Source organism: Necator americanus, chromosome II (genome assembly GCF_031761385.1).
Source record: "Necator americanus strain Aroian chromosome II, whole genome shotgun sequence".
NCBI classification, from domain to species: domain Eukaryota; kingdom Metazoa; phylum Nematoda; class Chromadorea; order Rhabditida; family Ancylostomatidae; genus Necator; species Necator americanus.
Genome location: NC_087372.1, coordinates 3,647,788 through 3,672,526, shown reverse-complemented (window position 1 = coordinate 3,672,526; position 24,739 = coordinate 3,647,788). Strand labels below are relative to the sequence as shown.

General features: G+C 39.7%; 1 protein-coding gene across 2 annotated transcripts; it reads right to left on the bottom strand.

Annotated features, from left to right (window-relative positions):
• Positions 1 to 138: 138 nt before the first annotated feature.
• Positions 139 to 24,662, bottom strand: RB195_016776 (uncharacterized protein; the record flags this gene model as incomplete). 2 transcript variants are annotated; one of them, XM_064183473.1, is made up of 8 exons in its annotated part: positions 139 to 252; positions 1,095 to 1,217; positions 1,417 to 1,575; positions 3,844 to 3,966; positions 4,722 to 4,838; positions 7,776 to 7,863; positions 7,987 to 8,075; positions 24,642 to 24,662. In XM_064183473.1, 8 exons carry the CDS (start codon positions 24,660 to 24,662, stop codon positions 139 to 141), a joined length of 834 nt encoding a protein of 277 aa, XP_064039353.1. The 2 variants fall into 2 exon arrangements, with proteins under 2 accessions (XP_064039353.1, XP_064039354.1); XM_064183472.1 differs by lacking the exon at positions 24,642 to 24,662 and adding an exon at positions 14,264 to 14,299.
• Positions 24,663 to 24,739: the final 77 nt, after the last annotated feature.

The window sequence follows — 24,739 nt, the reverse complement described above, 5'->3', positions numbered from 1 at the left end:
AAACGAGAACAAAACCACATACAGCTGCTTGATTAGTAATGTATAACAGTGTGTAAATGGAAAAAAGGGAATATCATTCAGTCGAACATGGATAGATCAAAGCGCACATAGACATCAAGCATTTCTCGGCAGTGCTCTTTACTGGATCTGGATGCCGGTCAGCTCAATGTCACCTTGGATCTGAAGGCCGGTGATGTCGTTGGGATCCGAACGATGAGCGAATGATGTGAAGCGCTCGCCGTTCACAAAGATCTGCAAAAAAAAATGTATATTATTCTTCAAAACGAGCTAACGACATAAACAAAACCGTTTGATACGTTGGGAAGCAAAAATTCCAGATTTGTTTATGGTCGGGTCAAAACGACCAATGAAGCATGGTGCAATTGCGTAAGCGGCTGCGCTCCAAACAACGCCGTGAAGATGGCGGTTGGAATCGAGGTGGGACCATTGCGAACTTGCGACGATGGGTGCTGACAGCGAAGGTCCCATCTCGATAACTGCAACGCTTAGAGCGTACCCAGCCGCTGACCCAAGTGCATCGAATTTCGTCTCATTTTGACCACGCACTACCTCTATCCGTTAAGAATTCGCACGTAGTTGTAGAATGAGGTGAGGTACTATTACAGTAAACTATGCGACAGTTCTCAAATAGTTAATTTATTTGCAACCCGCTGTGAATATTTCTAGAAAAAATATAAATATATTTGTCACTTATACTTAAAAGGGTAGTCAATTCCCCTTGCTCTCGATCGATAAGGTGATTAATCGATGATTTTTGAGGACCAGCTAGACCACGGGCACGCAGAAAGGTTCCATAATGAAATCCAGGTGAACAGAAACTTGAAGAGGACTCTACATGCGGTTCACGTCGGATATCTTCCCTTTAAGAAGATGAGCGGCTCTCTTTTTCTTTCGAAACGAGGAGAAAAAAAACTTCTTTGGTATATAAAAGACAGAAATGCTGAAAGTTATTAACATTTGACAGCCCTTAGAGTCTAGAACCCTCTGTGTGTGCTTAGTGACTAAATCCAGAAAGAGCATTGTTTGACCTGAAACCTGCTAGAGAAACGACTTGATAATGTCATCACACTCACCTGGAATGCGTAGGATTCGTTCTTGATGGCGAGGTCAAATCCAACACCTTTCTCGAAAGGCATCTTCCCCTCTCTTTCCTCATTTCCCCACTCGTTCGCCGCCAATGCGTTTCGAATTACGGCCTGAAAGAAAAATCAAACATTTTTGCTGTTGTTCTTAGAGGAGCACTTTTACAGAACTCACAAGCGTAGGACCGTAGCCTAGTAAAGAATGAGAAAATAAAAGGAAAAAAAATTCACCGAAAAGGTTGGAATTGGGAGTGAGAAAGTGCTACAATCATACCCAAGACACTCATAGGAATAACTTGGAAGAAAAATTTACCTTCTCATCAAATCGTGGATTAAAATGCAGCGCAATGTCTCCATTTCGTCTAAGTAGGTTGACATTGAAACGTTTCGCCTTCTTCTCGACGGTACCGAAGATGAGGAGGGTTTTATCGACTTGGAACCCGGCAGCGATACCGCTTTCATAGGGGACGGGCTGAAAATCACACTATATTCATCTGCAATAAAATAAGAGGCTCTTCCAGATATGACAAAGAAATCAGATGTGATGCCGATGTGATCTCTGACAGAGTGTTGTGCACTTTTTCGGCTTATTTTGAAGACATCTCGTTCAGTCTGACGATATTCTGATCCAAACCATACTTTCGTTCTCAAAAATCAATGCAAATATAAATAAATATAAATGTGATATAATAAATGTAATAAATATCAAATGTAATTTAACAAATGTGATCAAATGTAATAAATATGAAAATCAATTGTTTAATAATCATAAATATAAATATAATAATATGTACAGATTAATGTAAATATCCAAGGTCAAGCAAAAAAAGGAGGAGAAAATTTCGCTGAAAAACTGAAAGTAACCCCCCTATGATACATCTGAAATGTATCCGAAGACCGTATCGGCCGCTTCAAAACTTCCACTCAGTCCATCAATCCCCTGCTGTGTCATCGGCACTGAATCATTCTTCTGTACTCTTCTGTATGACCTTGTTGTACGACGACTCTGGGGACTAGTGTTTAATATTTGTCACCACTAAGTAAACATTAGTTGTCACCCTAAAGGCACTAACACTGGCGCCATCGTTGGTCGCTGTCGAACCCAGAGGAACGCGTTTCGATTTATGGTCGATGTATCAGCAAAGAAGGCACGCGAATGGTGAGAAGAGAAAAAAACCCTAGTTCACTACCAGCGAAAAATCACGTGTTCACGTTTTCAAAAAAAAAATAACCTAAGTTTGTAAATGTCCCTAGTTTATCTGTAATTTTCTGGATTCTGAAAATTTCTTCTTTGCTTACTCTATCCCTAAAGTATATTTTTAAGTAATATTTCAATTTACGTTTTCAAAAAGAGGTGAATTGAAAAGATTAGTAGTTAATTATAAAGAATAAGAATATCCAGGGACATGAACTTTGCACAACTTTCTGATCTATTATTTCTCAGATACTTAAATTTGATTATTTAGTTTTATTTCAAAGTCTTTTTTTCTTTAATATGAATGTGAGAAGAGCTTTCTTTGTGGCAACACTTGAACACTAGTGGCCAATCTCAAAATAAGAAAAACTTCAGGTGAGTGATAACTAAAAATATTTCGGACTATGTAGGTGATAAAAAGAAGAAAGAGAAAATTTTAAATCTCTATAGGAGCGCTTGAAAAATAGCGCGTCATTTTTTGCGATAGAAATCCCTACAAAAAGGATTTTCTTGACTTATTTCAACTCTAATAACTTTTTCCGAAATATGATCTCAAATTGTGCTCTACAAGTCAGAACGGAGACGCTTCGTTCGTTCGTCTCGCTGTTCAATGAATGTTTTTATTCCTAACTTTCTTTTTATTTTATTCCATTCCCCTTTCTTTTATGCTTTTCATAGAGAGGTGGGTCCGAGATCAATACGTAGTTTTTTTGGATGCACCAGAGTCGTACTATTATTATATTAAAAAAAAACGCTAAACAAAGCGAAAAATTCAAAATGGAACCGATCTATGGTTAGCATAATCCCCCATGAACAATGATTGAGTATGTTTTTTCTGAAATTTTCGTATTTTTCTGAGAAGATTAGCAGAGAAAAGGACTTGTTCCGTTCGCTATACGACCTCATCAAATGCCGTGAACGACCAAATGGCGCAGTTATTGATCGGAGAAACAACAGATTCCAGGCATCGGATGACATCGGGATTCTCATAGAAAAAAAAACACTGAATTTTTTCCCCAATGCTTCCTTAACCTTCCTAATATCTCAGCAATCTCAGCAAATTTAGAGGGCACGCTAGAGTTTCTTTTGAGGATGCGCCTCTGGCAATATATGTTATATATTACTATATTGTATTGTTTGTGTATTATGTTATATATATATATTTAATTATATACATATATATTTTCTGATCATGGTAATGTAGATTCCACTTGTAAAGTGAAATTACTGGAGCAATCAAAAATAATGTTACCGTAATCACAAAATCTTTAGAAGGAAAAAAAAGCGAGCCGCCGGACATGTTTGACAAATCGATGCTCGCATTCCTGAGCGAACGAGCAAAAGTCGGTCCACATGACGCGTCATTTGGTAAACAAGAAACAATAGAAAAAAAAAGTGAAAAAAGAATCATTTGATTATTGGATTATTGGTGCAACGACCGCAGACGATCATGTGACATCCCTATCGTAGCGGGGAAAAAATCGATGATAAATTCTAGGATCTGATCTCAGAAGTGAAGCAAAGAGATTTACGGTGGTCACTTACGTAGTACTTTCCACCCCAGTGCACATGGTTCAGGTACAGATCGCCATCAATTGAAAGATGAGTGATCGAAGTGAGCGGCAGACGGTGCTCGTAGTCCTTGAATTCTTTTTGATCGATGATGACCTGGAATGGAACTGTCAACTGTATACGGATAAAATAGAGCACATTACTACAATACAGTATAACCGAGCAACAATCGGAGGAATCGGGAACCGGCCAGTACCGAGCCTAAATAATCGATGCAAGCTGATTAGATCAAATAAGATCAATCGAACCGAATTCGAACAGATCAAGGGGAATTTCTGGATCAATTCGCCAAAATCCCGCTGTAAAATTTCCCGCCAAAATTTCTCCGAGCTACATTTGCTAGAGAATAACGTCTGTTTAGATTTTTCTGTGCATGTTAAAAAGTTTTTCATTCGCTTTGCCTCCTTGCACCAATTCTTGAATCTGTTTTGTAAATAATACACCAATAACATCGTTCATTTACCCATTTACAATAACATTTTCTTTGGATTTCTAGAGATCCCTGTCAAAACAACAACAAGAAGCGTTTCTAACATGACAGTAAAGAAATTTCGTGGTCATTAAATACAAAAAAAAAACCAAGTGAAAATGCGGCCAGATCAAATTTCAATTTCGAATTCCAAAGCAATTCCCATTATTTGTACTTGTTTGGTCGATAGTCTCTCGTTGATGGATTTCTCGTTTATTTTTCCATACAGTTTCTCTTTCATTTTCTCCTCGTTCGCGCGAAAAAAAGGTGATTAAACTCGAATAATCATTTCGCGACATTATATTTGGGATTTATAGGCAGGCCAACGTTCAAAAAATCGATCCATGTCGTGCATCCATAAGATCAGAGCAAAAAAACGAACCTGGAATCGATCATCGTGAGCTCGAATTCGGATATCGAACGAATCTCCCTTCTTGATTGGGCACGATTTACGCTCTTCCTTTCCCCATTCCCCGTTCGAGAATGTGTTCATGACAATCTAAACGAGTTACGGTACGGTTTTCGCGAGTATTTTTAGTACTAGTAGTCTACTACTACTTACACAATACTTTTGGAACTAAATTATTATTTTCTGTGATCAGCTTTCGTTGTTGATGAAAAAGTTCTGGAAATTCCAATTGTCTTTATTTGTATGGGCAGGAGTACTCATGTCCATCCACACAACCGCGACGCGTCTTCTATTGTGATAGGAGAGGAGGCGAGTCCCCGGATAAGAAGAAGAAGAACAGGCGCAGAAGTGATTTAGGCAAATGAGTCCCGGTCGTTAATTCAGGCATAACTTTCATATGTTGAATTTTTTTATTTATTTGAAAGAACATTATCTATCTTTTAGCTTGATTTTCTCGCATTTTATACTTCTGGAGGATCCAGTCAAATAGCTTTACTGCAAGGAAAATTCGATGCAAAATTTGTCTGTTCGCTCGTTTTTACTTTTTGTTCGTTCTTTATTTGGCTGCTATCCGGTGTTTGCATTAGAACGATTGTTCGGGGAATATTCGGGAAGCATTCGTTCCAACAGCCGTTGTGTGTTCCAAAACATCGTTTGCACTTGTGGATATTGTCAGCCGAGACACGGAATTCGAAATCTTTCTTTACAGACTTTTTCCTTAAAGGGATCACCCCACGAATCTTGGGTGGTACGGGTTTCAGATGGGTTATGCCTATACGAAGTCGTGGATAATGGAGAAGAGGGTGATTCCGTCCATTTCTTCCCGCAATTGCCGTAGAAAAAAAAACGGCCTGGAAAATGCCGAGAAGCGGGGGTTACGGCGATTAGGAAGAAATGAGCGGGATCACACCCGTTTCTCCAATCTACGATCCTGTATAGTCTTTGACCATCGGAAATCCATATCACGTCAGATTCGTGGAGTGATTCCTTCAACTGAAGCAGTTGGTTCCCTGGCATCGGCATCGATTATCCGGTTCCTTCGCTGCAGAATGGCAAGAAATATCACGCTTTATGCTCGTTCTTTGCATCGATCTCTCCCCAAATGGTCTCGGCCATCATTAATCCTTTGTGGACTACGTAAAAGTGCGAACGCGGAACAAAAAAGTGCATCCATGACTGATGCGAATTCCTATTCTATGGAGGATGTTTTTGAAGTTTATAAAAACCAGGGACTGACCAAGATTCAACGCGTAATTTTGTTGGCGGGGACATTTCTAGCATTTGTAGGTGTAAAATTATTTAAATGTAATCTGGCTGACGGCTAAATTACTACATCCAAGAGAATATCTTCCTACTATTCAGAATTTATACAAAAATACACCATCATGATGGAAATTAGCAGCATTTTTTCATGTTATGCCTATGTTTCCTTCAGCACCCCATCTAATACAGGACACATCTGTACTGTACCTATAATCAGGCACGGAATCGTATCGATTGAAAAAATCGCAGGATAGTCCAATTCCCTGCTCACTGTATCGATTTTTTTTGAAACGTTGCCCGCAGGAAATGTGTAGATAATATGAGTGTCAGAATAACATTTGCAACCTTATCCCTTACAATAAACTAGGGCGGGATTTAGCAAGTGTCGGTAAGAGTTTCCGCTGCGACTGTACGATCGATCGATGGTTCGAAACCGCCCTGGGGCTAAACAACCCTTTTATCCTTCCGAGATTGATAAATTGGTACCGGGGACTTGCCTGAGAGGATAAAGGATAAAAATTCCGACTTGACACATCGGTTAACCGCCGCAAATCATTGTGTAGGCTAGAAATGCGTCCGTAAGCCTCAAACGATTCTTAATTGAACTGAACGCGGTGGCGGATCCCAAACAGATTGATTAACGCCAGACACTTTATCCTTTAATACTCTACGGTCACTAGGGAGTAATAAAGCTTCAAAGTGCTTTATTACTTCCTAGCGATTCAAAGTGATTCAGAAGAGTTTTTATCCCAACTGATGCTTCCATAAATTTATCTCATACGTACCAGTCAGTTAGATGTACGCGGCTGCGCTTCCAAAGAAACGACGACGCAATTTCCCCCTGCTGTTTTTTTTCGTCTGCGATGCCCTTGTGATTTCGATCGAAAACTGCTCGTTCCCCGTTGCTATAGTGCAGAACAGGGGAGGATGGATGCAAAACATAGCGTTGATGAGAGGAATACACACGCGACTACTAATCGGCGCCACGCTTTACCACGCGGATGGAAGCAGCACAGCTGAGAATGCAAGTAAAATTAAATGCAGACAGCATTAGGTCACCTACGCTGGGCTACCTTTCATCCTGTTTTTAGTTTTTTCATCCTTAGGCTGGGCTGGGATGTGTTGGGTGAAAGAGGAGGAGAACTTCCAAACGAGATTAAATCCTGAAGCACTGGGGCCCTCGAAAATATTATAGCAAGAAAATGTGACGTTCCTCATAATTACTATAATAATAACTGTAGTCCAGAATATTCCGGAATATTCTTTCATTCTAGTCCGAAATATCCCTTTAACTTGCTTATATCAGGAGCATATTACTTATCGGCTATGAGCTAATTAAGTATTGATTACCTCGATTGATTCCGTGATTAATGATGTAATTAATTAGCGATGTAAGCGAGTAATTAGTTCACGATGATAGAATGCGGAAATTAATGAAGCGCGACCGTTATTGGAGGAATTTGTGATTAATTAAAACTGTCCCCCAAAGTCCCTATTCTCGAATTCTTTCCAGGGAATCACAGTAGGAAAACAAAATTTGCACCAACACGTGAAAAGAAAGGCTTGCACTTTAAAAAGCGCGCTTGATTGACATGTGAGGAGAAAACAAAGCGCAATGGAGAAAATCATCAAGCAACGAAGAAGCATCTGAAGAAAATATGGGTAGCAACCAGCAGCTTACGCAGCACTGCAGAGAAGTCTTGAGATTTTAAGATGAAATGAGAAAATGGTCATAAAACCTTGAACATAACATTAACTACTTACTTTTCCCTCATCAAAACGAACGGAAATATGCAATGGAACATCGTTGCCGGAGAAATCTGCCGACTTCGAGTGCAAATTGATGGTGAACCTAAAATATTAAGGAAAAAATAATAACACCTAAAAACGCGTACGCAAAACATTCAAATCACAAATCAAACAAACAGATTAAACAGAAAACAGAAAAATCCGCCAGGAATTTCCCTCCCCCTACCTTTGTGATTCATCAATGGTCGAACCCTTGACGATCAAAGTCTGTCCGGGCTCGATTTTCTCCTGGAGCACACTACGGTAGGGCACAGGCTGGAAGAGAGAAATTTATTAGAAATAAAAAAATTATTGAATATAGTTGTGTATAGTCTACATTTACATTTATGTTTAATTTATTTTAATTTAGTTATACTTATTTATAGTAATTTTTTTAAAGCGGTCTTTTGGACTTTTTATTAGAGATGTGGTTCCTCTCCCTGGAAAAAATGAGTCACTCGATGATTCTGGAAAAAATTTGCCCAAAATTGTTTAGATGTAACGAGTATATATTTTTATTATAGTATATTTTTTGTTGTAGTATATTATAGCATATTTATAGAAATTATATTATATAAAAAATTTAAAAAAAATAAAAACAATATTATGAATTATATTATATACTTCTATATTCCTTCAGTATAAAGTTTATTTTTTAGCGTCCATTTTTTATTTTGTTATTATTTTTATTGCTTTGCTATTTTTAGTGTTCTTTTAGTATTTGCGTTTTCTGCAATTACTTTTCTGATTATTCTGCAACTGACACTGCAACATTATTTGTTTTTCAAATCGCGCATGAAATATAAAAACATAAAGTAAGTTATAAAATATAAATATGAAATAAATATTGCCCCCTTAGGTATTCGTGCGTCCAGAAGTCTACTCCACAAACAAAAATGAGCACTTAAAACGACGTCAATCACGTTGATGGTGAGCGCCCCTTTGTCATCGTGCCATTGTCAATGGGCTCCAATCACATAAAATATATGGGTCCTTTCAAGAGAAAAAAGAAAAAAAGAAAAAAGAAAAGCGAAAGAACGCAGTGCACACGACTTTCCGGAGGTAAATGGAAACGTGAATGACTCTGTGTGTTGTAAAGTGAACGATCGTAGCAAATTATAAACGTTTCAAAGGGGAACTCTAGACCAAATAGTGCTCGATTTCTAGGAAATGACCTAATTGAACGACTAATTTTCGGTGCGGGACCTTCTCCTCAACTCCTACATACTCTGCTGCCTTTCCCTATTTCCATCGGGTCAATACTCACACGTGTTACATACACCTCTATCCCTACTATCCACTGCCGTGAAAATCCCCCATTATGTGTGTGTCCTCGTCCTTGACCGCGATTTATGGAACGTTCTCAAAAGTGCACTTTTTTTTCTACTCGCCGCACGTTGAAAACGTAAAATCGTTCTGCAGGTTCAACGTGCGAGAAAAAAAAGAACAGTTCTGGAAATTTGTGGATGCAGTGCATGAATTTCCATCATCGGTCAGGGAAAAGTTCGAAACGGGAGTTATACCACTGGGTCCCTAACACATACTACAGAACGCCATTATAAATTTTTTATGACTACCTATGTATTTATTATTATTGTTATTATTATCAGCGGTTATTTTTATATTAAAATAACAGCCATTACTTCTATTGTTATTACTGTATTCGCCGCTGTTTCCTCTCATATTTCGAGAACCTTCGCAGCATATTTTCGTTGTGTAAATATTCATCGAAAAAAAGTGTGGACAGAGATGTTACTCGTCGTCGACTGAAATAATATATCCGTCCATCAGATGATGAGTGCAGAGAACGATCAGATGTACTGTGAATAAAGCCTATCCAGCTTTAAAAAAAAAGCCATCGAGGCCGAAAGACTACGAAACACGAACGCTGAAACTACGCGAATGAATTGATGCATTTAGAATATTAATGCGAGAAATAGTTGCTTCGTAATGGGACCGTCAACGGACGAGTTTCACCCGCAATTCGTACCCTACTCTACTGTAGGGGACTTTTTTCGAAGAAAAAAATGGATTTGGATGTTCTCAGCGATAAATACACGTACAGAGATTGATTTCCAATAAGAAATTGGTAATAAGAATGGGCCTCGAATGCACAGTAAGTACTCTTATTTTAAAGAGAAGAGGTTTAAGGTTAGTGGCTAGCTAGGTTTTCCTTCACCTAACCTCACCACCACCACCACAAAATAAGCGACAGGACCCACCTTTTTCGGATCGCTTCCCTGAATATGCCAATGGATTATGTCTAGCAGCACTAACATATATAGTAAAGCTCGAATACGGGCCGAGCCAACACGAGGCGATATAGATTTTCAATTTTGGAGCTGCTCGCCTGCGCTACTTCTATTCGTCAACAACAACACAACAACAACAACAAGCAAACAACAACGACCGGAAGGAACAGAAAGAATCAGCAAAATTTTGCTCGCGGGTCCGCAAGGCAACCAGCGATCTCAAAGATATTCTCCAGCATTCTCAAATCCCCTGAGGGGATTAGATTGCACCAAGCAGTATCCAGATAAATAAATCTTCTTCGAAAATTTTTTTAAAAAGTAGCGATATTTAATAAGGCCAGAAAAAATAATGGACGCCTTTAAAATCCTGCGAAAATTCCGTGGAAACTTTGACAAACCCGTGTCTATGTGATTGCATGATTTGCGACAAAATTGACTACAATTTTGCAAGCAATTTCCGTCCACGTACGTGTTTCGGGAAAAACACCACAAGTGCTTGCAAAACTCACTAAGTGCAGAAACGTCTTTTTGAAAAGAAAACGGTAAAACGAACGAATCCATAAAATTTACGTTGGAATCTGTGGAACCTACAGTAATGTTTGTCTGAGAACATGTATGTATTACTTTTGTTTAATGACTGTACTTCGCTTCGTAACTGGATTCGTTTACTGAATCTGAATTCCCATTCTCATGTATTTTTTTCTTATTCTAATGCCATAAAATTTGTAGAAAAACTATTCTGAGAAGTTAAAGCAATCTACACCTTGAAAGTATCTTGATAAAAGGTGAACTTTCGCCTAAAAGCTTAAGTTTGGAACGAAAAAAAGGAGAAACAGGACTCAAGAATCATTGACCAGTTATTTGAGAAACGCGGATCTGAGGTCCTAAATCGCATAGAAAAATATTTTACGTTTCTTAGCCCCTCACATAAATTTCTCATTGAAAGAGTTTATTTGAATTTAGATTTGAATTTAGCAAGAAATAGCTTCATTTCACAGGAGAATGTGGCTATTAACGCGAAAGATCATCATATTTAAGGACACAAATCCTAAATGTATTCCATTTTTTGAGAGAATAATAAAATTTTACGAGATTCGCACGCGAGATAGGAATTTTTCACTCATCCTCGCTTTCCAGTTATATAGATACATGCAAAAAGGCACATCTTCACGGGAAATTCATTTTCTCTGATTTCTCTGGTCGACAACAGACGTCAATTGAATGAAAATGAAGGAAATCAGTAATTCCTTCTCTCATTGATTTATATTAAAGGCATCATCCCATGAATCTGAGGTGGCACGGATTTCAGGTGGAGTCTTTCGAATCGCCGTAAAAAAACAGTCCGGAAGATACGGCTTCGGGCGTTCCGGCTCGCTATTTACTACAACGAGTTCGATTGGAGCGCGCCAGCCTTGTGCACGCGCCGCATCTTCCGGGCTGTTTTTTACGGCAATTGGGAAGAAATTGACGGGATCACCTTTTCTCCTTAATCTGCGATCCACGTATACGAATACTCCAGCTGAAATCCGCGCCACCTCAGATTCGTGGGGTGATGCCTTTGGAAAAAAAAAACCGCTTTCGTTCCCGATGCTTCACGTACGCTACGGTAGATAACGACTGTTATCAGTAGTTTCTTCGATAAACCCATTGTCGAAAACTGCGCTTTTCCCTTCCTGCTATCGAGTCAACGAGAACGTTGCTTCGCTATGAGAAAAGACGAAAAATTAGTACTTTACCGACAAATTTCAGAAATTCATAAAGTTCACATTGGCTTGTCTCATAACGATGGCCCTAAATTTTATGATACTGTATGATTGCTTTGAGATTCTATTGCGGTTCAACCTCATAAAAAATGAAGTTGAGGTTGAACTCTAAAAGAGATAGGTTCATCTAAGAAAAAAAAAACAATGACCTCACAAAATCTGGGATCTTCAGCATCGTATACGAATCGATATCAACTCCAGGATTTTTTTTTATCTTTTTTTCAAATTCTGACTAGAATTCAACAAAATTCTCTTCTATCACTGGGACATTGATATCGCTGTTTTCATTTACGAACCAATAATGGTACATTAATATTTAATGCGTTCTGAATCATTCGTGCACCATTTAAATGTGTTCAGCCACTATGACCAGAGTTTCTTTTTAGTGTGAATTACGATTTTAAGGAGTCTTTAAGGATTTTAAGGATCGCTCTAACAATCTAACTACCGTATCCAAGAGCCGTGGGTCAACAAGTCCACTCCTCAAACCCTCAATCTTACCGATCCCGGTGCAGTATGGTATCCATCAGCATCCCACACCGCTCTTCCCCTTCTGTTCTTTTCTATCCTTCTATATTATATTATGTATTTACTATAAGAATTTAGAAATTTAAAAAAACTATAGAAAAAAATTAATCAAAATGATAGCTAATTTTAGAAAAGTTAGATTATTAAAATAATATTATATGCTGTATTATAATCCACACAACAACTGGTTTTATTGCATCGATCGAAATCAAAAATTACCTCTTTTTTTCAAAAAAAAATTGGCAATAGCGAGAAAGAAGCTCTCAATCCAGCACAGAAATTCTTCTCTTTTTTTTTCCTTGCTTTGTCAGATAGAAATCGTCAAAACGAAATGTTCTGATCAAACTGTGAAAATATCGTTTTTTCTCGCGCTTAGTCATATCATTTCGTGCAATGACTAAACCTTTTCAACAGCAACGGTGTCAATGGACATCGTCAATGTTTAAAAAGTAAACATTGATGACAGATGGCTGGCTGGCTGGCCGAATAGGGACAGCGAGCATCTCTGCACGGCCTTGCTTGGTGGGAAAGAAATTTCTTTTCCCTCCAGCACTCTCAGTGAAATAGTATCCTCGAATCCGAAAACCAAGGAAAAAAGTCCTCGGAACTAATATGAAATCGAAAATTAATCGAAAAATGCTGAGATTGTAGCTTATGGTAGCAGCGACTTAAAGAATCAGATATAAATAGATTCCGTGTGTGTGTGTGTGTGTAATTGCGTACTTAGAAAAGTGCACAGCGCTTACGCGTCGAGGATTCGCGTGTCTTTTCCTGATACAAGAGATGTGCTAAGCGGTTTGGACGCGAGCAAATGCGAAAAACAAAATACGTGCACTCTACGGTGATCGAGGATACTGTAGTGTAGCTAGTGTAAATAGTTTGCGGATACCGTTTCGCGGTACTACGTTCCATTGCAGCAGATAGTTTCGAATAGGATGAGCGAATAGGATTAAATTTCAAAGCGGTAGAGAAAAATCTAACCATGGGTTTTTTTTGGCGCAAATCCGAAAATAAAAGAAATTCAGAGGGGAAGAGATTTTCTTTTGCGTACGGATCCCCGCATCCCAAACTCATTATATCGTCATCATACAAATTTTACATATTTTTCGGGACAAATTTTTCTAAATTCTTATGTTGGAAAATCAATAAATAAAACATGGCCCTTGATAATGATCCGGGAAGTAAACCTTAGGAGAAATTTTACAGGTGTGCTAGGAATAAAAATCCCCACGAAGGAGTGCAGTAGAAGAAGGAAAATGGATATAAAATCCTGTTCTTGCAGTATTTTTGGCTGCAATAACTGAGGTAACTTGAAAATAGAAAAATTAACAGTTATTATCGATGATTTGCAGCCAATATTTTCGTCTCATCAAAATGTTGGCGGCTGAGAAAAGTCACGTAAAAAAAAACGAACACCACTATCGATCAAACCGATGTGCACGGCTATGTCTACGTTTGAACCGCTCTGGAAAAATTGGAAGAAATTCGATCCGAGATCCTAGCTATTATTGTTTACCCTATATTAAAAAGTGGAGAAGACTGGGAAATGACTACGCGCGTCGGCCCTTGAGAGCATATTTCCATGGATAATCCATGGAATTGATAATACTATTGATACTTTACGGGAAAGATCCTTCAAAGCATCCTTTGCAATCAAATGAAAATTTTTGGTCGTTTAAAACGAATTGGATTTGTTATACGATAAAAAACTGATATATGGGGATAAGTCCTACGTCCGAGGCCTCCGAAAGCCGCTCCGAAAAAAATTTATTCCTATCATTATTCAAAGAAATACCTATGAAATCGCCTCCAGACGTCAGCGGAGGTTTACGGACGACGGGAGGAAAGCAGCAATAAGGAGATCGTATAGGTAGAAAGGTTCTTCCTACACATAGCACACATATAACTACTATATGCTTACCTTGTTGTGCTCGTACCATTTGAGAAAGGACGTCATATCGGCACAGAAGAGGCTTGCGAGACTGCGATAGGGTGACTCAGTGGCGGCGGCGGCGGTGGTGGTGGTGGCGGTGGCGTCCGCGAAAGTGCGTGCGTCGACGTCGCGCGATGTGTTGCCGCTGTGGAGGAGGCAGCGCACACGATCACTAACTTCGATTGGCAAAACCCGACGATAGTTTTATACGAAGAAACGTGAAGAAATTCAATATCGTGAACAAAAATCACATAAAAATCGACTGATGACTCAGCGGGAAGGAGAAGAGCTGATGTGCGCAAGGAATGAGAGTTCAGATTTGAAAAGGAGAACCAGACTCGTGACTGAAAGTCCGTATAGTGGAGGTATCGATTCCTAACCTAAGAAAAAATAAGCGATACATTTATTTTGGGACCATCCTGGGACTTAGCACATTACCATAGAATTAGCGGCGTCAAACACACCATCGCAAGAATCAAAAAACCTAACAGGAAACACAGATTCATCTGGAAGAAGTGATGATTAAGAGATTTTTCAATGTTCTAAGCGATGAATCATCTCTTTCATCATTATGAATCAACATCTTAACATCAAAGGAGAATTATTCCGAATACGGTACTTCATCGAAGCACATACAGCCGCGAAGTTAGGTTAGCGAGGTGTCAGGCGTTGAAAAGTCCGTTCCGCCCCCATTGCAGGAGCAGCAGCAATTTCTCCGCTGCAGCGCACATTGAAGAGTTCGCCGGGGGGAAAAAAATCGGCGGATACAATGAACGGATTGAGTTGAGATTATCGGAACGTTCCAGTGGATGAATACATTGGAAATCAGTGAAATAACATGAACCAGGAGCCAGGGGAAAAATGATTTACACAAACACTTAAATCTTCGCATTTGCTGTGCAAAATACAGTGAACATTTAGGATTATCTTAGCTCTCGGTTTTTTTTTCCGCTCCGCCCGGAAAACATAAGTTTGAACAGCAAACAGCTGTGCAGAAAGGTCATCGAACGAGGAAAAAAAATCGTGTAGTAGGGGAAAAAGCGTTGATTTAAAAAAAAATGGGGGTTTTGAAATTTGGCTGAGGCTGACCCAAGGATGGAAGCAATTTACGCTCTCCGTGCTGTTCCTAACACTGGGTACAAAAGGTAAGGACCTCGAAGAACTCTATTCTCATAGCAACCGCATTATTTTAATTAGTTACTAAGCAACAACTTTTTATCTCTGCTGGTTTTCAATAGCGTATGGACAATAGATCCAGGACAAAAAAAAAATTAAAGAAAAAAGAAAACGTTTTCCTTAATTTATCCGCAATTGCTGCAATTGGAACGGTTATATTACCGTATAAATAGAATGCGATGCTTTAACATCGGAATTAAATCCTAAGCAAGATTAGATCCTATTCTAGAAATGAGATATTCGTAAGAATTCTTTCTAGAAAAGACAGGACGTGAGCAGAAAGCGCTTACGTCCAGAAATTTCTCCCTCCAATCACACCTTTCTCATTTGAACGACTATTTTCTCCCACTAGAAATTGATTGATGGACATCCAGAAAAGCAGGAGCCATTAGATTCAGATGATAAGGCGCTCGTAACGCGGAAACGCGTTAACTACGTACCAGGTTAGGGACGTTCCGGCTATTTTTCGTCGATAATTGTAGGAATCTTCCCAGCGATGCTGCGCTGCGCTATGTAAATGTGTTATTTATGTCCAGAGACCGGAGAAGAGAGAACGTGGCAGTATATATTCTGTCTTTATCGATTGATGTATTTTATTGTTTTTTTTCTCTTGGAAAAATGTACATATTGGAAAAAGTTCTGAAGGAATCCACCTGCGCATCCATACAGCCTAGGGAGTGATCAAATGTTTTATTTAAATTTGTTTTTTTATTTTATTGGAATTTTTTTTAGAAGTTGAATTTGGTGAAGGATACAACACTCAGATTTTAATAATAGGGAAAACTTTGTCCTTAGGGGTTTAGGGATAACAAAGAAGTTTTTTTTTGTTACCGTGACTGCAGAAATATACATACTGGCCATAGAAACGGCTCTATATTTTATTGCTTTTCCAAAGAGAATTATTAGGGAGTCCCAAGTCCCATTACAGTACCTTTCAACGATCGTCGTTCCTTCAAATTCACATTCAGCTGGGTTTTTGTGTCGAAAAGAGTCAACAATCCACTTGATTGATGAACGAAACCCATTCATTATTTTATTGACCATACTTATTGATAAAACGGAGCAATTTCTATTGTTAGCATCTATTTCTGTTGTCATAATAAAACTTTTTTATCCTTAAATCCTAAGCGCATAAGCGTCCTAAGTTTTCCCTATTCCGTGACCGCGTATGAACTTCAACCCAAGTATTTTATCCTTCACAAAAGTGTAACTTTAAACAAATTTTCTTTTCAAAAAAGAAAAAGCCTCTCCAAACAAATTTCCACAAAACTGGCTGTAACTTGAGAAAAATATTTCCTTTGTCGATTAATAAATGAAAATTTCCAAAATAAAAGAGGAAAGAAACTAGCCGGTTAGAACGATATACTCACAATTCTCGTCTTTTCATACTTTCTTAAAATCTCCCCATGATCCCTAATTTAACCATATTTATGTAATTCCATCAAGAAACAAGTAAGTGACCCAATTCATTGGTGGGTTCGCCAACATAGCGAAGTATTTGTAGCTTACGTAGCGAAACGTACGAATACTCCATAATCGTGTGCTTGGACTTGCTTGTTTTTTGTTGTTTTGTTATGTTTTTTGTTATTTATTTGTTTGCCTATTGTTTTACTTTTATTCCGTCTGATGCGGTAGTTCTTCAGGAAATGCCTTCAAAAAACAAATTGAGCATTTATTTACTAGTTACTAGTTTAATATTCGGTATTGACATATCTTTATTCCCAGTTTTTATTTTTTTTATTTTTTTGGTTCTGGGATTCACAAGACGTCCCGTTCGTCGCAATTTCTCTCGTTCTGGAAGAACGGCGTTGAGACTTGTCCCATTAAAGGCATCACCCCACGAATCTGAGGCGGTACGGATTTTAGGTGGAGTATTCGTATACGGGATCGTAGATTATGGGAAGGAGGGTGATCCCGTCCATCCCATAATCTACGATCCCGTATACGAATAATTTCTCCCTAACTGCCGTAAAAAAAGGCGCGGAAGAAACGGCTTCGAGCGTTCCGGCGCGCTATTTTCTACAAGGAGTTCGATTAGAGCGCGCCAGCCTTGTGCACGCCCCGCATCTTCCGGGTGGTTTTTTACGGCAACTAGGAAGAAATGGACGGAATCACCCCCCTCTCCATAATCTACTATCCCGTAAAAGAATACTCCACCTGTAATCCGTACCACCTCAGATTCGTGGGGTGATGCCTTTAAGTGACTAGATGGGGTAAAATGTAGTTTGGGGAGGGGGGCACTCAGTGACGCTTTTATTTCTAGAAGTAAATAATTAAATCAATCGGGGCCCTAAGGCCTAAGCATTAGTCTTAGAGAATCTATGACCTGTAAGCTAACGTTACTCAGAGAAAAAAGTAAGAAAGAGCGTCTAAAAATAAGAGCGCCACTGAGTGCCCCCACACCCACAACTACATTTCCTTCACTAAATTAAAGGAAGGAAAAAGGGAAATAAAGAAAAAAGGAGCTAGGGAGGATGATTAAATGTACGGTAGAGTTACGTGCTTACGGTAGTTCTAGATGTGTTGCTGATAATACTGGTAATTACGTTGTTTATCTTTGTATCTGTAATGAGAAAATAAACAAACTCTCTTGATGTTTTTCAAATATGGGAAAACAGCAAATGCAAAGACCCAATTAAATAGTATCGAGTCACTTCCAGAAGTGCAGTCATCGTTGTTGATGTGGAAATTTCTGTATGAGATGGACGTTACGAGAGTTTTCGATATAAACAAGCAGTTAATGCGCTGGACGCATATATAACAAATGTATCCTGTCCACCCGCATGTGATTTATGCGTTTCATTACGCGCTGCGGCGCGTGCGCAACAAAAACTCGCACGGCGCCGCGCGCGCGCAATATTACGAAATCCGAGATGTGCGAGAGTCGAAGAGGACAGGGGACACGCAAATAAACGCTCAGTCCTTTCAGTTTCATTTCGTTTCCTCATCCAGAAAGGGGAACGATGTTGAAACCATGGAGCCGGGGGGAGGGGGGGGGGATCTCCTAATAAAGTAGTATATTTCATGATGGTTCAGCGAAAAAAAGAACAGCTATAGATGGAATTTATGGTTACGTTGACCAGAGAACTCAAAAAATTTGCTAGTTGAGGTAGAGCGCGAGATTCCTCCAAATGGTGCCCACACAGACGATCCACAATTTCAGCCTTCTAGAATTTTCGAGCATATGAGAAAATACGCCTGTGAAACCAAACGCACACTAATTTCCAGTATTATTTCTACACGTTGTTTCTATGAAGCAATCCAAAATTTCAGCTTTTTGAAACTGAGAAGTGTGTCTAGAATTCGAGAAAATTCGAGGAAATCCACAATAATTTCCGATACTACTATCATTTTACGTTACGTTCCACTTTATGAACCCATGAGAAAAAAACCTTCTCATTATCCTACTTTCATGGATTCGCCAAAAATCATTCAGCAGTGAAAAACACAGCAAAAGACAGAGTTGACGGTTCCACTGATCAAAAAATCTACGAAAATCCTTCGATAATCGAAAATCCTTAGATACTGTATTGTTAGTGAGAGAATTGGGAGAAAATGTGGTTGGGACGGGGAGGAGCCATTCTGTTTCGCTCTTCTTTCTCGCTCTTATTTTTCTTATTTCTAAATTCTTTTTTTCCCTTAGTAACTTTAGCTTACATGGCATAGATCCTCTAAGACTAAATGCTTAGGTCTTAGGGTCCTAACTGATCAAGTTATTAATTTCCAAAAAGCGCTACTGAGTGCGCCTCCCCCCTCCCTAAACCTAATTTTACCATAGATCTGTCGCAAATGTATAGCAATGAGAGAAATCCATGAAAAATTGTCAGAAAACGGCGGAAAATTTGTCCTTAAGAAACGATTCAAATAAAAAAAGGCCCCAACCATCTGCTGATCTATGGTCAAGAGAAGTGGAGGAGAATATCGTTTACTGTTTATTTGTACTATACGGTGCGTAGTGCAATTGTATCAAGTTATTGAATATGGACGTTTGCTGGTGTCACGCCGTTCGTTCGTTTACAAAAGAGCGAAGCGAGTGCGTTGCTTGGTCGTGTCGGTCGTATAATGAGAATTCGGCGCTACGAATAGTACACACTACACGACTACTGTACACCCACCTTCCGTATTTGGGAATCATAGATGCGATAGTCGGAGCCGGTGCTCTCGCCCCCCTCACTTTTGAACGGTTCGGGAAGGGACCCCATTCACTTTTAGGGGGTGGGCGAAAGGACCCCCTTCACTTAAGCTGCACCCCATGAGCTGAACCCCCTTCACCTGAGGAGGGCGCGGCTTCTCCCGATCGCACCTATGCTGGCAACGATTATTCGTAAATGTCAGTGAATTCTCGCATAATAAAGAAATCCTAAGAGAATTAAACAGTTCAAATGCAATTTTTTTCTCCACAAAATGTACTAAAGCACAGTGAACAGCCAGAAGAGAAAAGGTCTTGTAGATGGGTAAAAACAACAAGAAGCTCGATGCAGTTGTGTAAGCCGCGGTGCTCGAAGTCGATGTGAAGTACAGTGCAGTTGGGTAAACGGTTGCTCTTGAACCGGTGGGGTGGAGCGTAGGCGGATAGAAACGGGGACCCAAAGACCCTTGTTAGCACCATTCGTGCAGCAGTTCTCGTTGGTCCCACCTCGATCCGAACCGCTACGCTCCACCGTGCCGCTTCGAGCATAGCGTTTCGGATCGAGGTGGGACCATTTACGCGACTACACCGTACTTCATGTCGTTTCAACCCGGCTGTAGATTTCTTTCGGTGGAATTTGCGAGAAAATAGTGTTTGATGAAATGGTTCAGGACTTTACTGAAGCGCAAAGACTTCCTAGAACCAGATAATTTTTAGGAATTTCTGCAGAAATGTGATTTGATAGATATCTTCCAATTGAAAGGCTGCCTACAACGGAACTGTTGAGATCTCTTCCCGGATAGATAAAGGAAAGTGAACTGTAGCTCACGCTCAATTCCTCCTAGTAACGCAGAAAAAGGCGTGTGAAACAACCTTGTGTGGTTCTGTCTTCCCAACGATGCAACTTATTACGCGTTGTAACGCGCGTAAGTCCCTCACTGTTGCTCCTCTTTGTCCGCAATTCAACTAACATAACTCAAATAAATAGCTGAACCATCTGCACAATCGTAGACGTACTGCAGATTGTCATCGTTTTACATATGTACTACCCGTAATAAGTTGCATCGTCAGGTGCACGGGTGCAATTAACGCGGTTTCACACGCCTTTTTTCGAATTACTAGAGGGACTTGTGCCTGATGACGCTCCTGCTCGTGAACTGCATCCCCTACCCTTTTCTATTCATGGGAATTCTCAACACCGTCAGTTCCGTGATACGCTGCCCATTATTCAGCTCATACGGAACGATGTGATGCACGTAATGAGAACGGCACAAACACAAAAAAAGTGGAAAATGACCACGAAGTTCGCCATGGGAAAAAATCTCGCACAGGAATATTAATGACTGCATGCGAGAAGAACAAATTGGCCCTCTTTTCCTTTTTTCCTTAATGCATCCCTTTGCTATAGTCGGGAAAAAAAATTCTTATTACCGAGCCCTGTAAGCAGAATTGAAATGAAATTTAAAGGTAGCATACCACGAATCTGAGGTGGTGCGGATTTCAGGTGGAGTACCCGTATGCGGAGTCGTAGATTATAGAGACGGGGATGGTTCCGCTCATCTCTCCCTGCATCACTGCAATCAGCCGCCTCCAGAATACTGTTTTGTACGACGCCATCTATTGCAACGCTCCACCCCTTGCGCCGCCTCCGCCCTGCGATTCGTCGAAAATCGACTCGGACTGCCCCGATAGGCAGTTAGCGACGCTACACGTGCAAGGGTGGCGCGCTGCAATAGAAGGCATCATACAAAACAGCATTCAGGGGCCGGCTGCTTGCAGTGATTCGGGGAGAGATGAGCGGAACCACCCCGGCCTCCATAATCTACGACCCTGTACACGGGGATACTCCACCTGAAATCGGTACCACCCCAGATTCGTGGTATGCTGCCTCTGAACTAAGAAGTTAGAGCGCATAAAATCCGAGGTAGAACTCAAAAGAAAAAAAAAACAAGGCGGAACCGTAGGTACCGGCAATACGGTAAGCGACAAAGAAGAAAGACAAAAGTAGTCCTTTGTGCATCCGGAATCACGGGGATCAAGTGGGTTTAGATGAAGGTTCTCGTGAAGGAACTTTAGACTTATTGAGATATTAGATTCTACAGTATTCACACCAATTATTTTTACAGTATTCACACCAAATTTTGCGCCACCCATGCATTGAAGAAGAGATTTTAAGGTATACAGTACTGTACATTGAGCGGAGTTCAATAGCACGGTAGAAATCTGACTACCGATCTAGTCTAGTCTAGTCTAAGCCGATAAATTGCACAAATAACAGTAAAGAAGAATGGCTACGGAGGATCTCAAGGCTCTGACGCTGAAATGAAATCGACAAATCCGAGAAAAAAGTGGACGGACGGCTGCTGCTGCGAATATGTTATTTAGTGCCAGCATTTCGCAATCGTCTCTTTTCCCGCATTCTCAAACGGCACAGAAAAACGCTGTATTCGGAACGATTTTCAACATCACATCACAAGGAGTTTCGTCTCGAAATCGTTTCACATGAAAATTTTGGTCCTGGTCAAACACTAACATCCTGCTTTTCTGTTGAGGGACAGCAGCAAAAAGGCTAAAATTATAAAATAGAGGTAATGTTTAATATCGTTCCCCTACCTAGACGACCAATCACCCTCCCTTGAGGCTCCTCAGTAGGTGAGGAAGGCTAGTCCTAACAAAACATTCATTGAAATAATAACGTGTTATAAAAAACAATAACAATAAGGAAATAATGTGTCAATAAGTAATAATAATAAGTCAAAAAAATTCAACGCAAACGCCGTGGCATTTAACTAAAAAAAGAAATTCTTCTTGTCTCTTATTTGTATTGTGATTTGATGCCAGTTCACATAGGATTTACCAATGGGAAAAGAATAAAAATTATAATATTACCAATAAATTAATTAAATAATTAACTAAATATCAAAAAATATAATAATACCAACAAAATAACACAGTTCTTCGTTATGACCATCCTCGAATGAATTACCGTATAATCCGTAATATGAGGTTATCTCTAGGAGACTAATTAAAAGTATCACCCCACGAATCTGAGGTGGTACGGATTTCAGGTGCGGTATTCGCATACGGAATAGTAGATTATGGAGAAGGGGGAGATTCCGTCCATTTCTTCCTAACTGCCGTAAAAAACGGCCCGGAAGATACGGCTTCGAGCGTTCCGGCGCGCTATTTTCTACAAAGGAGTTCGATTGGAGCGCGCCAGCCTTGTGCACGCGCCGCATCTTCCTAGCCGTTTTTTACGGCAATTAGGAAGAAATGGACGGAATCACCCCCTCTCCATAATCTACGATCCCGTATACAAATATTCCACCCGAAATCCGTACCACCTCAGTTTCGTGGAGTGATGCCTTTAAAACGAGAAATGCCTGTGGATAACTACTAAGGTCACCTAACTTTCAGTAGTTAAATACTGGTGAATTTCATTATTTGTTTGCATAAAATTTTTACCAAACTATATATTTGCACCATACGTTATCTTCTACTGGTAGCTATGAAGCCCAACGGTTAAAGGCATCACCCCACGAATCTAAGGTGGTGCAGATTTCAGGTGGAGTATTCTTATACAGGATGGGAGACTACGGAGAGGGAGGTGATTCCGTCCATTTCTTGCTAATTGCCGTAAAAAACAGCCCGGAAGATGCGGCGCCGCACAAGACTGGCGCGCTCCAATCGAACCCCCTGTACAAAATGGTGCGCCAAAACGAATGAAGCCGTATCTTCCGGGCCGTTTTTTACGGCGATTAGGAAGAAATGGACAGAATCACCTCCCTCTCCGTAGTCTCCCATCCTGTATACGAATACTCCACCTGAAATCTGCACCACCTCAGATTCGTGGGCTGATGCCTTTAACATAGGACTTTCTTTGTTGGGCGGTTAAGGCGTTTGATCGGATTAATCACGTTCGATTTCATCCCTTTCAGGCTCTGAAGAAGGCGATATTGCCGAAACGTTAGCCACGAATAAGGGATTATAACAACCTCGTGTCCGGCTCTATTAAAGAAAACAATTATATGTTTGCACATATCTATAGTCGGGCCAAAACGACATGCAGCACGATCGGAGCACTTACGTAAGCGGTTGCGTTCGAAGCGGCGCGATGGAGCGTAGCGGTTGGGATCGAGGTGGTACCATCCGCGAACTGCAGCAATGTCGAGAGGTGGCAGTAAAGGCCCGCACTTGATCCTAACCGCTACGCTCAACCGCACCGCTTCCAGCGCAACCGCTTACGCAATTGCACCATGCTTCGTGTTGTTGTGACCCGACGACTATAAATGTAGTATATACGTGTCGAGTATCTTACTGTTACGATTTTATTTTGCTGTTATTTTTACTTTTCTTCTTTTTTTTTCTTACTGTTACTACGGTACGCTGTTTAATTTTGCGGTCATACTGCGTACTAGTAATATGATCAAAATTAAGTAATAATAGTAATAAAATTACGTAATAATTAGTAGCGTAGTCATATAAAATTGAACTAATTGGTTAATTATCATTAATTAAAGTGATTTTATTAAAAGACAATTAAATTATTATTAAATACAATTATTAAATAACTACCCTAATACTAAATAGTGTTCTTACCTTAAAACTCTTCCTAACGCTTATGTCAAAGTTAGTGCTTGCTTATGTCTCTGCGACTATTAAATAAAAAAACCGGAAAACTTTTAGAAAAAAAAAAACTTTTAGATATGCTGGTAGGGGCTTTGGATTTTTTTTTAAGGAAGATAAGGGGATCCGTCCTATGCATAGTTTATATTCTTAACTTTTTTTATTTTATCTTTCTTTTTAGTTTATATTTGATGAGAACCTATTACTACTATTCTTTGTTACTTAGAAACACCCGGAATTATTTATTTATTACAAAACAAATGCCATTTTTCATAGTTTTCAACGAAAAAAAAACAACTAGAAATCCTAAAACAATCGGGCGCCTGGCTATTGCTTGCTTTTATCACAAACTCATCCGACCAACTGGATGTTAGACGTTATTTTCACTTACCGTAGATTTTTTTTTCTAGTTAGGAAAACGAAAAAAGAACTCACGTATGATTTCGGGTCCGACATATTGGCAGTGGCTTAGTCTAAATGAAAAAAGTTTGAAATGACGATAAAATCGGCAGATTCATGAACGAAAATTTACG